A 13,443-nucleotide genomic window follows, 5' to 3' on the forward strand; every position below is an offset into this window, starting at 1 on the left:
GGATTGACAGGCATCAAATTGTCCAAGGTACGTATCGGTCGCCCGGCACCTCACCGCCCGGCAGATAGACTCGACCTGCAGGAAAAAAGATGCGACAGGCTCCACTTTGCAGAAAAAAAAAGTGAAAAATATTCCGCCAGCTCCAGGACCCTGCAGCTAGAGCAGGTTTCCCATTTAAATCTCTGCTCCTTCCCTCTATCCCGTCCCTTTTCCTCACTTGTACTCGTATCAATTTTTTCAAGGAAGTTTTGAACAGTCCATTCAGACTTCCATTTATCCCCATTTCACCCTTATCCCCCTTCCTTTACCGGTTTCCACGAAACCAATCCATCTATCATCATGGCCAAGTCGTCCGTCAAGTCTAAGACCAAGACCAAATCTGCGTCCAAGGGCGCTGCCGACCGCTTGACCAAGGTCAAGAATGCGGGCGTCACCAAGGCGACTAGCAGCCCCAAGGCCAAGTCAAAGGCACTCGCCAAAGAAGTCGCCGCCAAGAGCCTGAAGGGCAAGGACAAGAAGAAGAAGAAGCTCAGCAAGGTCGAGTCTGAGTCCGAGTCCGAGTCCGAATCTGAGTCTGAATCTGAGTCCGAGTCCGAGTCTGAGTCTGAGCCTGAGGTTAAGAGCAAGAAGAAGGACGTCGACTCTTCTGATTCGTCCGCCGACGACTCTGGCGACAGCTCGTCCGAATCATCTGACTCCTCCGAGGATGACTCTGGGGACGAGTCCTCCGAAGATGAGAAGGCGAAGAAGAAGGTGACCAACGGCACGACAAAGAAGGCCGCTCCTGTCGCTGCGGCGTCGGATTCGTCTGACTCTGACGACTCTGAAGATTCCGACTCTTCTGAGGAGGAGGTCAAGCCCAAGTCGAAGAAGGAGAAGGCCAAGGATCTGAAGGCCGATGGCGCCGCGAAGAAGGCTGCTCCCAAGAAGGAGTCTGATTCATCTGAGTCTGACTCGGAGGACTCCGACTCGTCCGATTCGGACAGCGAAAGCGAAGGCGACGCGAAGGCCAAGGCTGATGCCGTAAGTTACCAGTTGTACAGTCCCCATTGTACATGTCATGTGCTTACAAGAAGACGCAGGATTCTTCTGATTCCGATTCCGATTCCTCGGAATCCGATTCGGATTCGTCCGACGACTCGTCCGAGTCCGATAAGGAGGAGGAAGAAGAGAAGCCCAAGGCTGCTGAGGAGCCATCCAAGAAGCGCAAGGCTCTGGACGATCCTGTGATCCCACCCAAGAAGGCTAAGACGGAGAACAGCGAGCAGAGCTCCACCCTTTTCGTTGGCAGCCTTGCTTGGGCCGTCACCGACGACATTCTCTATGGTGCCTTCTCCGAACTCCCTGACCTTGTTTCCGCCCGTGTCATCACCGACAAGGAGGGCGGCCGCAGCCGTGGCTTCGGCTACGTCGATTTCGCCAACCCGGAGGCCGCTGCCGCTGCGCTTGAGGCCTGCCAGGGCAAGGAGCTTGAGGGTCGTGCCATGAACATCGACTTCTCCGGCCAGCGACCTGCTCGCTCCGACAACCCCCGCGACCGCGCCAGTGACCGTGCCCAGCGACACGGTGATACTCTCAGCCCGGAGAGTGACACTCTGTTTGTCGGTAACATTTCGTTCGATATGGATCAGGACACCGTCCGTCAGTTCTTCTCCGGCGCCGGTGAAATTACCAGCGTCCGACTTCCTACCGATCCGTAAGCATTCTAGATCCCCACCCTTTTTTTCTCTCTCCTTTGCCTATCTAACACACACTTGCCACAGTGAATCTGGAAACCTGAAGGGCTTCGGCTACGTGAGCTTCTCTTCTGTTGAGGAGGCCAAGACGGCCCTCAACACCCTCAATGGACAATACCTTGGCGAGGGACACACGGCGCGTGCTGTCCGTCTCGACTTTGCCGGCGCCCGTCCTCCTCGTGAGGGTGGCGGCCGCGGAGGATTTGGCGGTGGTCGCGGTGGTGGTGGCCGCGGTGGTGGTCGTGGCAGGGGTGGATTTGGCGGACGGGGCGGTGGCCGTGGTGGTGGCCGTGGTGGTTTCAGCTCCACCAACCGGGGTGGCATGAACGATTTCCAGGGGACCAAGATCTCCTTCTAAGAGCGTCATGCTCAGCCGCACAATTCCGTCCCGAGTCGCTTAGGTGGGCCAGCTTGGGATGCTGGGTGGGCCTGTTTGTTGAACGATGAGTTTCGCTCCTCGAGGAGCTGTGGGCTTTTGAGACGTGCCTTTTCACGAGGCTTATGGGACCTGAGGGCATTGATTCTGTTCTTGTTCACTGTGGGCTTGTGGCATTTCTTCTTCCGACCTTGCGCAGTCGGAGTCCGAGACTCGAAGGGAGGGCCTTTACTTTGAGTCATATTCTGAGGGCTATGATCGCGCGATAGATCACTAAGTGGGCAGACGGCTTGGATCGAGGGGAGTTTTGGTATGAAGCTTTCTTGGGTCTCTTGCGAGGCTCTCGAAGTGGACAAAACTTCCCCGGTCACATCTTCTGTGGGCTTGTGGGCTTCTGTGGGGCTCTGAGGGAATACGCACGACGGCTCCAGCTGTCGATGAAGCTCATGACCATGAGCTGTTATCGCGCCTGTGGACCTGCCTCGTTGCTTTGACCAGGCTGCTCGGCCAACTCCCCGGCGAACATCTTCCATGCAATGACTGCTGTAAGTATGCCATCTCCCGCCCGTCCCAACCCAGACTGTCGCGAGCTTTTTTCCTTTTTTCTTGGCCCAGGTAGGTAGTTTGCTGGAAACGGCGTTTATGGAATTCAAAAGTGTATTCCCAGACTGTCCCGGATTCCGGGGTAATTGTGGGCGGCCTAACCGTTGTTCTATTCCGAATTATATTTGCAAGTTTTAGTCCAAGTCGTGTACCGAACAAGAATGCGTGACGTGTTGTTTTGAAGTGAATCTGGGAGGCATGGTCCAATTGTCTACTCACCAGTATTGTAGCTGGTGGTCGGTGGTCTGGTAATTTTGGTATGTATCATCAGAGAAGAAGAACCTGTAGACAAAAATCCAAATCCACCGTGTCACCCATGGCCATTAATCACAGCCGCAGTGGTCAAGTGCGGTCACGATATTGGAGGGATAAATGCTCCGGTCATAAGAACAATGGTTTATTAGCTTATTGTGTGTTACGGGGTAGATGAGTGGGTTTTAAAAGGATAGAATCCATTACACTACTGAATAGGAGCTCCAAGGCGTAGCAATAACCAAACAACGAACGCTAATACAGGTTTGCTTTCACATAGAGAGTGGGTGATTGAAGCTTGCTGCGTATTGAGAGCATCAACCTGGAAATCCGACTGGCTGTGTCAAGACCGTCGATTATACGTTGTGGGACATGTAAGATGCACGAGATAGCGATGATGTGCGGTCGGGTTTGTTTAACAAGGGCGAGGGAAACATGTCTCAAGACGGAACTGATGGGGTCGCCAGCCACCTGGCATGCCAACCACAGTCAGATGAGAAAATAGTACGAATATAAGAGAGAATGGTAGAGATCTCCGGTGCGCTCTACTGGTCGTCGAGGGTTTGCTCGTTCGTATTGGCCCTTGCTAGAAAGACATCGTGGGGATGGAATGTAGGCGGTTCAGTGTATGACGTTTGCCAGTCTTTAAGACGATTCTTCATCCGAGTCGAGTTTGCGAGAAGCGAGTCCATGACTACTCGACGTGGAAGACACGTAATAGTCAAATTAACGTACTTCGTACGGTACCTTGAAATCGTTGACGACTACAGAGAATTGATTGTCGCTTGTCTCGCCTTCGCTATTCAAACAGGAGGTGAGGTACTTGACAGCAAAAGGGGGACCAACCACCTGACAATTCGAGAGGCGGTCTGGTCAGAAGGGAGGAGGCTTGGCCTTGTGCCAGACTGTGAGTGGTCGATAATAACTGGGGACCTGATGTAAACATCATGTGACTGTGCATTAGTTGATGCATTTTACACTGTTTTGTCGCTAGTTGATTCCTGCCATGTCATAGTGTGAGCCGTCCTGTACCCCGCATTTGGAGACTGTGTCGCTACCCCACCATCCGAAGCCCGGAATCTGGGGGGACCGGTCCGCCCTCCCACCCTCAACATCCGGCGCGTGGGCGCAGGTGATGCCAACACGCAACATGATAGTACCTGCTTAGTTCTCCTATACAACAAAGGAATAGGTGTCCCAACAGTTTCACCGATACTCGTTTCGTCTCCAGTACGTTTCTCTTCTTTCGATTTTCTTATCCGGCTTCGGTCACGACCTGTCTGTTTCGTTTGGTTCTCCTGTGCCTATTGTCTTGCTTCTCTACCTACTTCGTATCTTCACCTCCCCTTACTTATCCATTATCATCTATCTGTCCTTACCTACCTACTAGATAGGTACCGTAGTACCTCCACAGGGTCGCCAACGCGGGGTTAAGCACCTGGTCTTGGAGGCGAGTCTCCCTCCCTATTCTTCACCTACCTACCCAACGTCGCAGCCTATTTCGCTCTCCCAACCCCAAGGATCGCCTTTTCTTCTTCCATCCCACGTAGCGCTGGATACCATGGAACAACACCCAAGGGTCGAACGGCTCGTTCAGGACCATCAACGCAATATGCCGCAGCCGACTTCGTCCTTACCATCCGCAGCAAGTCCTCTGCAGAGGAGTGATGGTCAGTCCTCGCCCTCCTGTGCGAAGCCTTGGAGGCCTCGCAGCTGTGTTAATACATTCCTTTCAGACTCGTGGGTTGAAGTGTCCTCGCAGCCCTCCTCATCTTCTCTCTCGTCTATGGGCGAGGAGATCGTCACCACTGGCCTACGAGTTGGTAGTTCCTCAACTCGTCGCTGGCGGACCCATCAAGCCCCCCGGGCGCCCTCACCGCCTTCCTTCCACGCCAACCAGACTGTCGTCCAAGGTGGCACCAGTAGTCAAGAAGAATATGACGAGACGGAAAGCGAGGACGACACACTGTTGACGAGCTCAACAGAGAACGGTCCGGTGCGGTCTCGTCAGTCGTTCCAACGCCCGACCCTAATCGAATCAGACGATTCGGATGACGAGAACGCAACCGCTCTAGGTCGCGCTACGGATGACCCTACCTTTAGACCCCGGCCAAACGCCTTCTCGCACCCAGTCGGCCGTAGCCAGAGGAGCTATTCGACGACCTCGGCCGCCCCACCACACCCTCACAGCCGCGTGCGCCCTTCTCTGGCTCAAAGGCCACACACCCGTTCACACCGCGGCGTTCCCAACTTCATGTCCCCATCCTACCAGGCCGATAATGATGAGGCTCTTCGCTCGTCGCTCACCACTCTCCTTTCCTGTGCCGCCGCCGCCCGTGGCCTTCCTAAGCACAAAGAAGACCAAGGGCAAGGCATTTCCGACGCCCCGCGCGGTGTTGGACCCAGCACCCAACCTGTCGAGCTCCGCCTTGTTCCTGAACATGAACTCGGGGAACCGTCCCCCCGCCCTCCGACTGCCGCTCGAAAGCCCCGTTTACAAACCCAAGGAGAGCGCATGTCACCGCGAACCGCATCCTCGCCAAGTGACGCCGCTGCCGACAGGCACAAGAGGGGGGCGTCGCCGCAGTCACGCTCATCGCGTGTCGCCAAGAAGAAGAAGGTCGTGGCGGAGGACTCGACAGGAGGACTCCTCAGCCCGACGCTTCTAACTTGGGTCATGAGCGCAGCTGGTGTGCTGGTTCTTGTGTCCGTCGTCAGCTTTGGCGCTGGGTACGTCATCGGTCGGGAAGTTGGTCGTCAAGAGACCCTCGCGGCTGGCGCGAGCGCCAATGCTTCCACCATTGCGGCAGCCGACTCGTCGTGCGGAAGAGAGGTCGTCCGGTCATCAGGAGGCCTGCGGCGCCTTCGGTGGGGGGCAGGCGTCGTGGCATCGAGCTGAGAGGCCATCGAAAACCCTTCAACAAAAACGATGAACGTTATACACTGAAATCAATTCCATACTTGATGGAAGCTCGGTCGAGAGATTGCTTTCAGGGGGGGTGCTTTCATGAGTAACGCCAGACACAGCTTATGAATTCACGCAGTCATGGGAGATACCTGCCTACGAGGCTGCAATATAGATGGATCATTGATACCTCCTCTCCTTTGGGTTCGGCCAGGAATATTTCTACGACACAGCTAGGAAGGGTTGGCGTTAAAGGTATCCAATGATCAAGATCGTGAGGCTTAACGGGAAGCCGTAGTTTGCCGCTTTCTTTCCTTTGTTCCTGATACCTAGGCGTCTGGGGGTAGCTTGGAATTTGCAGACAATGGGAGCACTTTTACCTTCTTTCTAGGAAATATTCGACGTTTGACTTTCTGGGCCAACTGGCAAAGGACGTATGCCTATTGAACATTATACGCGCTCATATCCGTGAGTACCAGAGGCGGCTCGGTTTGTCCCGTCGGCCGTTTGTCCCTCGAACTATTGTCCTCGACTTCACTAGACCGACCTTATCATGCGAATGTGCCAGTCAGTAGCTTCAGGAACGTCACTAGCCCCCAGTGCGATACGAAGTTGCCAATCTTTTCTTATACTGCCTGAATTATACATGTGCCATGTCTCCAAATTGAGGTCCTACCGACACTCCCCGTTACAACCTCCCCAAGGATAAAGGCGTTCATGTTCTCGCTGGCCCCATGGTCGAGTGGTATCTAATCCAGAGGACCAAGCCGACAGGTGATTTCCACGAGCACTTTCTTCCTCTCGATTCACGTCAGGGACTAGATGCGGGCAACAAAACAAGCTTAAATTCATTCCAGCTACTTCATCTCGCCCAAACACCAGTCAACCACACGCCATTCACAACGCACTAAGATCGAGCGGTACGCTGCTGCCTCTTCCGGCACGATAGCGCTTAGTGCCGCCTATAAAGTCGCGCGGCTTGGGAAGCATGGACTCATCCTGGAACTTCCACCGTGGATCGTGAATAACAAGACGGCCACCGCCGCTATGTAGACCGGGAGACGTGAGGGAACCGGTGTGAGGCGGGCTCGGGGTCGTCGGGCCGCTCGAGTTGAGAGTGAAAGCGCTCGGATCGAGCATATTGGCACGCAGGGAGGATCCGGCGCGATTGCGAGAGGGAGGTGCTGGCGGAGGGGATGGAGCCGCGGTAGGGGGAGGAGACGGTGCCGAAACAGGCGGTGGTGGAGGTGGTGCCGGCGGTGCAGCGCTAGGCGAAGGGGCGTGGCTGGCGGCGCGGAAGGCAGCTTGTGCTGCGAGGTTCGCGGTGTCGTTGGGAGGTGGCGGCGGCGGAGGGGGAGGTGCTGGCGATCTCGAAGGAGGAGGCACTACGGAAACGGGGGCCGCAGGAGGCGGCGGTGGTGGTCGTGGAGCTGAAGACGGGGGAGGAGGTGGTGGCGCTGGTGGTGTTGGAGACACAGATGGAGGTGGTGGTGGTGGTGCCGGAGGCGCAGGAGCAGCAGACGGTGGAGGAGGAGGGGCTGGTGCAGCCGGAACCGGAGGGGCGGGGCTGGACATAGACGAGGGCTTTCGAGATGTAGGTAAAGGCGGCGGCTTCTTGCCGATCGGTGGCGGAGGGCCCTTTCTCCCAGTTGACGCTGACGAAGGCAAGGCTGGTCTTCCTGGGATGGCGGGTGCTGCTTCGGAAGGCGGCCTGGGTGCTGATACAGTCGGGAGCTTCGGTGCGGAAACAGACCTGCCCCCAGAATCTGGTTCCGTAAGATAGGCGGCCTCGGCCGTCGCACCCGTGTCGATACCGCCGCGGCTTTTCCTCAACTTGGGCATCCCCCCGGCAAAGAGCCCAGCGAGCTGGGGCGCAGATGTAGTTGGGGCGTCCCGTCCACTCTGGTCGCTGTTGCTCCTAGCTCTATTTCCAGGAAGTGGAGGTGCAAGGCCGCCGGGAGGTTTGAGCATGCCTCCTAAGCCGGGAATCGGTGGTGCACCACCCACTGGAGGACCAGCCGCGTCGCCTCCTACCACCTTGCCTACAACAGGCGCCGAGCGGTCGTTGGTAGCGGCCTTCCTCAGGGCCCTGCCCTTGCTGATGTCTTGGAGAAGAGCGCCCTATAACACAAACATATCAGTACTGAAAACATCTAGGTCGGCTGAGAGGATGGTTACGTACTCGACCGGCACCTTTCGGGGGCAAGTTCCCAGATGGTGCTGCACCGGGCGGCGGTGGAGGGGGAGGAGGAGGCCCGCCCATGGCGGGCATGGGGGGAGGCGGAGGGGGTGGAGGAGGAGGCATATCGAAACTGCTCTTGTTCTTGGTCTATATTCGTTGTATTTCGTAGGCTGTCGGACCGGAACTGGGCGGTTGCCCCCAAGACCAGGGAAGCTTGGGCTGTGATCGGCGAAGATGTGACGGATAGCGGAGTGCTCAATAATCCGTAGGTCTCGATCAGAAACGCTGTGAAGGCTGACACGCACGAATCAGAGTATCAGACCTAGAGGACCGGGTAGAGGACTATGTTTTGAATAGAGGCATGTAGGGGAAGTGAGGTACTAGATTCGTCTGTTCGTGTCGACGATACAATGCTGCCTGCTTCTCGTCGCCCAATGTAGGACCATGTGGGGAAAGGGGACATGTGTGGCACAGCGGCCGTGGCACAACTAGATGCGGCATGACTAAGCATAAGTGAAGAGTACGGTAGGTGACAAGCGTACTTGGTACAACGTATTCAAAGGTCTGTGGTCGGATGCCACAGTAAGTCACGTGACTGACCATCCGCAACACAACGCACATAACCGGTACGTACCTTATGCAGCCAATTACCGAGTGGGGCCGCTTTCCTGAGATGTCGGATCGCGACCGAAGAGCCTCAACTTTTTTTCGTCGTCCAGCCATTGAAACCATTATTACCTCCATTTTGCCTGTGCGCCCCCGTCTCCCTGTCCCGACGATTCACTCCCATGGCCCTCGATACACCCAATTGACCCGAGTGTCCCGCGTCCGACACCACCGAGGATCTGTCAGTGTCTAATGCTTACGGCTTGGATTCCGATGTTCCTTTGCCCATAACGCTTCCATAACCAGCCCGCAGCGTGATCTGCACCGCACTCTCACAAACCCAAGAGGAGACAGGGTGGCCCTTACAACTGAAGATGATATCACGTCAATCGCTCGGCCGTGTTCGGCGGCCATCGTCGCGTTCACTCTGCCAGCGGTGTGCCGTGACACCCGCTCGATTGCTACACATTTCCAAGGCAGCGACGGCGTACCCTTCGAGGAAGACCCCACAAAGACCATGGACGCACTTTCGAGCTATCACCACCAGCAAACAGCCACGGCGAGAACCGCAAGGCAAGATCGGACATGACAAGAGGTGGCTAAGCTCCGAAGCTCCCCAGACACCATCGGCTCGCGAGCCCGATTTGCGGAAGCTCTGCGACTTGGTGCGAAAGAGCCGGGAACGGTTCCTTTCGACCGACGGGATTCCCACACTCCAGCTCGTCCTTGCGGCGCTCCGTACTTGCCAGGGTGCAGCGAACGCCATACATCCCTACCTCACACAGATACCGCCCCGGTCAGCCACGACCGCGTCCACCGCCACGAACCTCCTCTCCCTCGACTCGAGCCCGGCGACGTCGGGAAGCACAAAAGCCACAGCAAGTGCAAACGCCCCGGCCCTCGTCAAGAATGCGATTGATTGTGTTTCCGACTCGGCACATGCTATAGTGGCACACCCGCCAGTGTCCATCACGCCCGAGGTTCTGGAACTCTACGTGACCATCCAAGCTAGAATCGGCAGGCCTGAGACCCTCCCCGACGTCCTTGAGCTCTTCGCGTCCAAGCCCAAGCCCCGAGTCGTCGACGGCGCCATTAGCTATGATCCTCAGAACCCTAAGCGGGCCGACAAGGCGATCCAGACGAGCACGGCCGAGGCGGCCCTGAACTGCGCCATCGAGGCGAGGGACCTAGACGCGGCCCTGGGCGTCATTGAAGCGTGTTACAGCACACAGGCATACACCCGCCAGAAGCTCTTGAAGAAGGCGTTCCTTCCGGCTAGCGTCTTTGGGGCTGCCCCTTTCGCCGCCTACGGCCTGGCGGCGACGCTCTCGACCTTTCAGAACACAATCGAGCCAGCCACGGCCACCAAATACGCATTCGCCGGTGTCATGGCCTACGTGGGTTTCACCGCGACGATCGGCATGGTGGCCGCCGTTACCGCCAACGACCAGATGAAACGGGTCACCTGGGCGCCCGGCATACCGCTGCACACCAGGTGGCTTAGGGAAGAAGAGCGGGCAGCCTTGGATGAAGTTGCCTGTGCGTGGGGTTTCAAGGAGAAGTGGCGGCACGGAGAAGAGGCGGGACCCGAGTGGGATGGGCTGCGGGAGTATCTCGGACTCAAGGGGATGATTCTGGATAGGGTCGAGTTTATGGAGGGTATGAGTTGAAGGACGGACCGGTCCGCACTGATACGAAGTTCCCATACCTGGACATTTACGCCATTCTGGGATTTTACCTATCGAATGGCGAGGAGGCTTCAAATCTGCGATGCTCAATTGCAATCAACGCCGCATGCCACCCGATCCGCCACATTGTATCAACCTGTACCACCTACGACCTCCCACGTCTCGTTTTCCATCAACATGTGGTATCTGAGACACTGTCTCGGAAACTGTTATTGGAGAGCTCGTTGCGTCTACCTTTTCGGCAACAAAACATTTCCGCGTCATCTCAGGAACCCACCGGGGACCTTGTAACGGCAAATTGGCAGTGGCATTGACAAGACGACGGAGACCGCACACACCTTACTCTCACCGTGGATCCTTGTTGGCAATGGAGCCCAACGAGTTGTGGATCCTGGCCTGTGTCTTCCTGTCTTCCAGGCGGGACTGTGCTTCTTTATCTTACTCGGGACAAACAGCCGACCTGTCAACCATCTCCCCTATCTTCTCCCATGTCCCATATATCACCTCTCCCCTGTTCTACACTTTTTTATCTCCCGATTTTGCACTACACGCTTTCGGGCTGTCCCAATAGACTTCAATCTAACAACGTCTGCATTGGCTCTTCCATAGACGGGTTGGCACTGGGCTGGCCTTCACCTAGCTACGGCGAAGGCGACTAAGATATTTACCAGGTCCGCATCCCATCACCCTGTATCTGATATATGTTGTACATACCTACGCAACAGGGGACGACGTGCGTGGTGGGGGCCTTCCCTGGATATAATATCTATTCCCTGTCTGAAATTGGCATCCGACCAGAGTTTCTTGGCTGACAACCTTGTACATTATCCTTTACCCACAGACATTGGCAAGATAGATATAGATTTTCTTGGTATCTCTTTGCAAAAACTCCGGCCCAGTCGTCCAAGCACGAGGTGAGCTCGGGGTTTGTATATATAAGGAACAAGGCATTCCCTCTTCCCGTCTACCGGGTGGTTCGCATGGTCTCTAGGACCATCAACCAGACACTCGTTTTGCTCTTCTGCCCACACTCCTTTTTCTTCCATTCCTTCTCGCGTTCCTTTTGCTCCTTGTTCTCTTTCGCAGCCTACTGGAAAGAAGGTTGAGAAGGAGGTCCTCTCCTCCCCTCTGTAAATCAACGAGTCCGTATTATGGACACTTTCGCACCCGTCGACCCTCCTCGGTGTGCTCACTATGCCAAGTTTGCCTCTCATCTCTGGAGATGGCAGTTTGATCTGATATATTGGATACTCTTCTCTTTCAACTTGTCCATCTTGTTTAGTGCTGCGTATGGATACACCAAGTTAGTGCTGTCCCCCCTCAGTCCACCGGTCCTTTCTCTATCCTTTTCATTTCTCTCTTTTTATATGCCTAAAATCTTATCTAGGTCATTACCTTGGAGTTGAGAGCATGTTTACTGATAGAGGTGCGTATCACTACCCAGGTGTCTGGACACAATCGACAGGTATCCCCGAGATTGCCCTCAGAGGAAGCGGACGGCCGTTCGATGTATCATTTTTGCATCTGTTTGCGTAATATTATCTCTCGCCACGGTCACCATGGAGGTCTTCGCCCTCTTGGCGCTTCAGTTCTGTGACGGCGAAGACTTGATGTCATTGTATTGGTCAACATGGATGATGATCCAAGTCGGTTCGTTGATTGCAGTCTGCGGTATCATCTTGGCATTGCTTCATACTTTGAGAGATCGAAAACATCCGTATGTTGTCTCGCCCCGTTTGTCCTTTTGCGTCGTTTCCTCTCTTCTTTGGGATTCCCTCACCATCAATCAAAGCAAGAAGAAAAGAAGGGCAGAGAAGGACAAAAGAAGCGACCCTTGCTGACAACCGCATCTAGACCATGGGCCCTTGCCCTCGGTACCCCCGTCCTCGTGGCAGCAGGGCTCTTCAGCTTCCTGCAGTCTTGCGCCTCCAAGAGACTCAAACAATTCAACGAATGGAGACGTACTTCAAACGAGCAACGACAGCAAGACAAGGTACTCGAAGAGGGTACTCTGCCAATGAGTCAAGTGTAAGTACGCACAGACCGGGACATGGTCCATACGTGCTGGGCTCCCCTTGCAGCCCTAATCCACACCGCTCCGTCTCGTTTGGCCTTCACCGAGGTTGCAAATTTCCCGTAATGAGAAAGCAGGCTAATCGGGGACCAATCAACAGTAACACCATTGCGGTTGACATGGACGACGACGACGATGACGACGACAGGGACGACAAGGACAAGGACGACGACAGGGCTGACGATAAGAGCGCTCAGGAGGGCGGTGGCGGCCCACTGCGAGCCGAAATTATCGGTCTAACCCTGGACGGCGGGCCCATCATCCATTTTAATGAAGTTGTACCAAGCCGGCTGCCCAACCACGGCCGGGTCGTTGGGCACTGCGACGGCGGGAAGCCCATTGTCATATGCGATAAGGATGCGTTCCAGCTCGTTTACCGCAGTGGAGACGCCGTGTCGTATTCCAACGACAAACCTGGTTGAAGGATGGAGAACCGAGGAGTACCCAGCCTTGAGTTTTCCATCTAAAAAACTAATGATATGCACAGACGGGCCCATCAGGATGGCAGGTTGATGGAGGAGGATTGCCGGCCTCAATCCGAGGCGGTTACTATCACCTAACACCAGAAATTCTGGGGCTGCACAGGAGGACACAAGAAACGCCAAGGACGAGACGTCGTCATCACAAGGCCGACAACTTACACCCCAACCCCTGTTTAATTGTGCGTAGTGTACTTGCGGATCCAAATAGACCAATAGTATCGCGATAAGGAGCGGATAGAATACAAGTAGATACATTTAAAGAAGGCGTTTTCTATATGAAAGACAGGGTTATAGATGTACCAGACCAGGGTGACGAAGTATCCTATCAGTACAACTTGTAGCTCCTTAACACCATGGCATTGACTCGTCTTTATTCTCTTTTTGGGACTGCTCGGGAACTGGACAGTTATTTTGGCTGGTATTTTCGGTATTCGAACCTGATGTTAACTGGGGATTAGAATCGTACCCAGGATTAATATACGAATACGTTGTATATTGTATTATAGGTGCTGTTAGTAAGGGTACGTTTCTTAGACCTT

General features: G+C 55.0%; 6 protein-coding genes across 6 annotated transcripts; 4 read left to right on the forward strand and 2 right to left on the reverse strand.

The window, feature by feature from the left end:
* Window positions 1-1,055: 1,055 nt before the first annotated feature.
* On the forward strand, window positions 1,056-2,094 carry ACRALDRAFT_2099405 (uncharacterized protein; the record flags this gene model as incomplete). Its single annotated transcript, XM_071022942.1, has 2 exons — window positions 1,056-1,696; window positions 1,764-2,094. The coding sequence occupies 2 exons, from the start codon at window positions 1,056-1,058 to the stop codon at window positions 2,092-2,094; spliced, it is 972 nt and encodes a 323-aa protein (XP_070876574.1).
* Window positions 2,095-2,105: 11 nt separating this feature from the next.
* Window positions 2,106-3,913, reverse strand: ACRALDRAFT_2016685 (uncharacterized protein; the record flags this gene model as incomplete). Its single annotated transcript, XM_071019853.1, has 13 exons — window positions 2,106-2,555; window positions 2,590-2,812; window positions 2,868-2,904; window positions 2,935-2,997; window positions 3,047-3,090; window positions 3,180-3,222; window positions 3,244-3,301; window positions 3,340-3,438; window positions 3,517-3,553; window positions 3,601-3,661; window positions 3,699-3,766; window positions 3,822-3,861; window positions 3,901-3,913. The coding sequence occupies 13 exons, from the start codon at window positions 3,911-3,913 to the stop codon at window positions 2,106-2,108; spliced, it is 1,236 nt and encodes a 411-aa protein (XP_070876575.1).
* A 254-nt stretch (window positions 3,914-4,167) lies between these two features.
* Window positions 4,168-6,366, forward strand: ACRALDRAFT_1060893 (uncharacterized protein). The gene is made up of 2 exons (XM_071016321.1): window positions 4,168-4,637; window positions 4,704-6,366. The coding sequence occupies exons 1-2, from the start codon at window positions 4,580-4,582 to the stop codon at window positions 5,864-5,866; spliced, it is 1,221 nt and encodes a 406-aa protein (XP_070876576.1). The 5' UTR covers window positions 4,168-4,579; the 3' UTR covers window positions 5,867-6,366.
* Window positions 6,367-6,462: 96 nt separating this feature from the next.
* ACRALDRAFT_1074549 (uncharacterized protein) lies at window positions 6,463-8,472 on the reverse strand. The gene is made up of 2 exons (XM_071018254.1): window positions 8,055-8,472; window positions 6,463-7,993 (listed from the first exon to the last, which is right to left on the reverse strand). The coding sequence occupies exons 1-2, from the start codon at window positions 8,175-8,177 to the stop codon at window positions 6,770-6,772; spliced, it is 1,347 nt and encodes a 448-aa protein (XP_070876577.1). The 5' UTR covers window positions 8,178-8,472; the 3' UTR covers window positions 6,463-6,769.
* Window positions 8,473-9,301: 829 nt separating this feature from the next.
* ACRALDRAFT_2086649 (uncharacterized protein) lies at window positions 9,302-10,330 on the forward strand (the record flags this gene model as incomplete). The annotated part of the gene is made up of 1 exon (XM_071022484.1): window positions 9,302-10,330. A coding segment is annotated over one exon (1,029 nt), but the record flags the coding sequence as incomplete, so codon positions are not given.
* A 1,638-nt stretch (window positions 10,331-11,968) lies between these two features.
* On the forward strand, window positions 11,969-12,947 carry ACRALDRAFT_1060897 (uncharacterized protein). Its single transcript, XM_071016322.1, has one exon. It carries the CDS (start codon window positions 12,542-12,544, stop codon window positions 12,842-12,844), a length of 303 nt encoding a protein of 100 aa, XP_070876579.1. The 5' UTR covers window positions 11,969-12,541; the 3' UTR covers window positions 12,845-12,947.
* Window positions 12,948-13,443: the final 496 nt, after the last annotated feature.

This window comes from Sodiomyces alcalophilus (genome assembly GCF_042370955.1).
Source record: "Sodiomyces alcalophilus JCM 7366 unplaced genomic scaffold ACRALscaffold_2, whole genome shotgun sequence".
Classification (NCBI taxonomy): Eukaryota; Fungi; Ascomycota; class Sordariomycetes; order Glomerellales; family Plectosphaerellaceae; genus Sodiomyces; species Sodiomyces alcalophilus.

Excerpts from the sequence above, each read along its gene's own strand:
- ACRALDRAFT_1074549 (XM_071018254.1), bottom strand. The coding sequence starts at position 8,177 with ATGCCTCCTCCTCCACCCCCTCCGCCTCCCCCCATGCCCGCCATGGGC. Across the intron at positions 7,994-8,054 it reads CCCCGAAAGGTGCCGGTCGA|GGCGCTCTTCTCCAAGACAT; the intron begins GTACGTAACCAT and ends TTTGTGTTATAG.
- ACRALDRAFT_1060893 (XM_071016321.1), top strand. The coding sequence starts at position 4,580 with ATGCCGCAGCCGACTTCGTCCTTACCATCCGCAGCAAGTCCTCTGCAG. Across the intron at positions 4,638-4,703 it reads TCCTCTGCAGAGGAGTGATG|ACTCGTGGGTTGAAGTGTCC; the intron begins GTCAGTCCTCGC and ends CATTCCTTTCAG.
- ACRALDRAFT_1060897 (XM_071016322.1), top strand. The coding sequence starts at position 12,542 with ATGGACGACGACGACGATGACGACGACAGGGACGACAAGGACAAGGAC.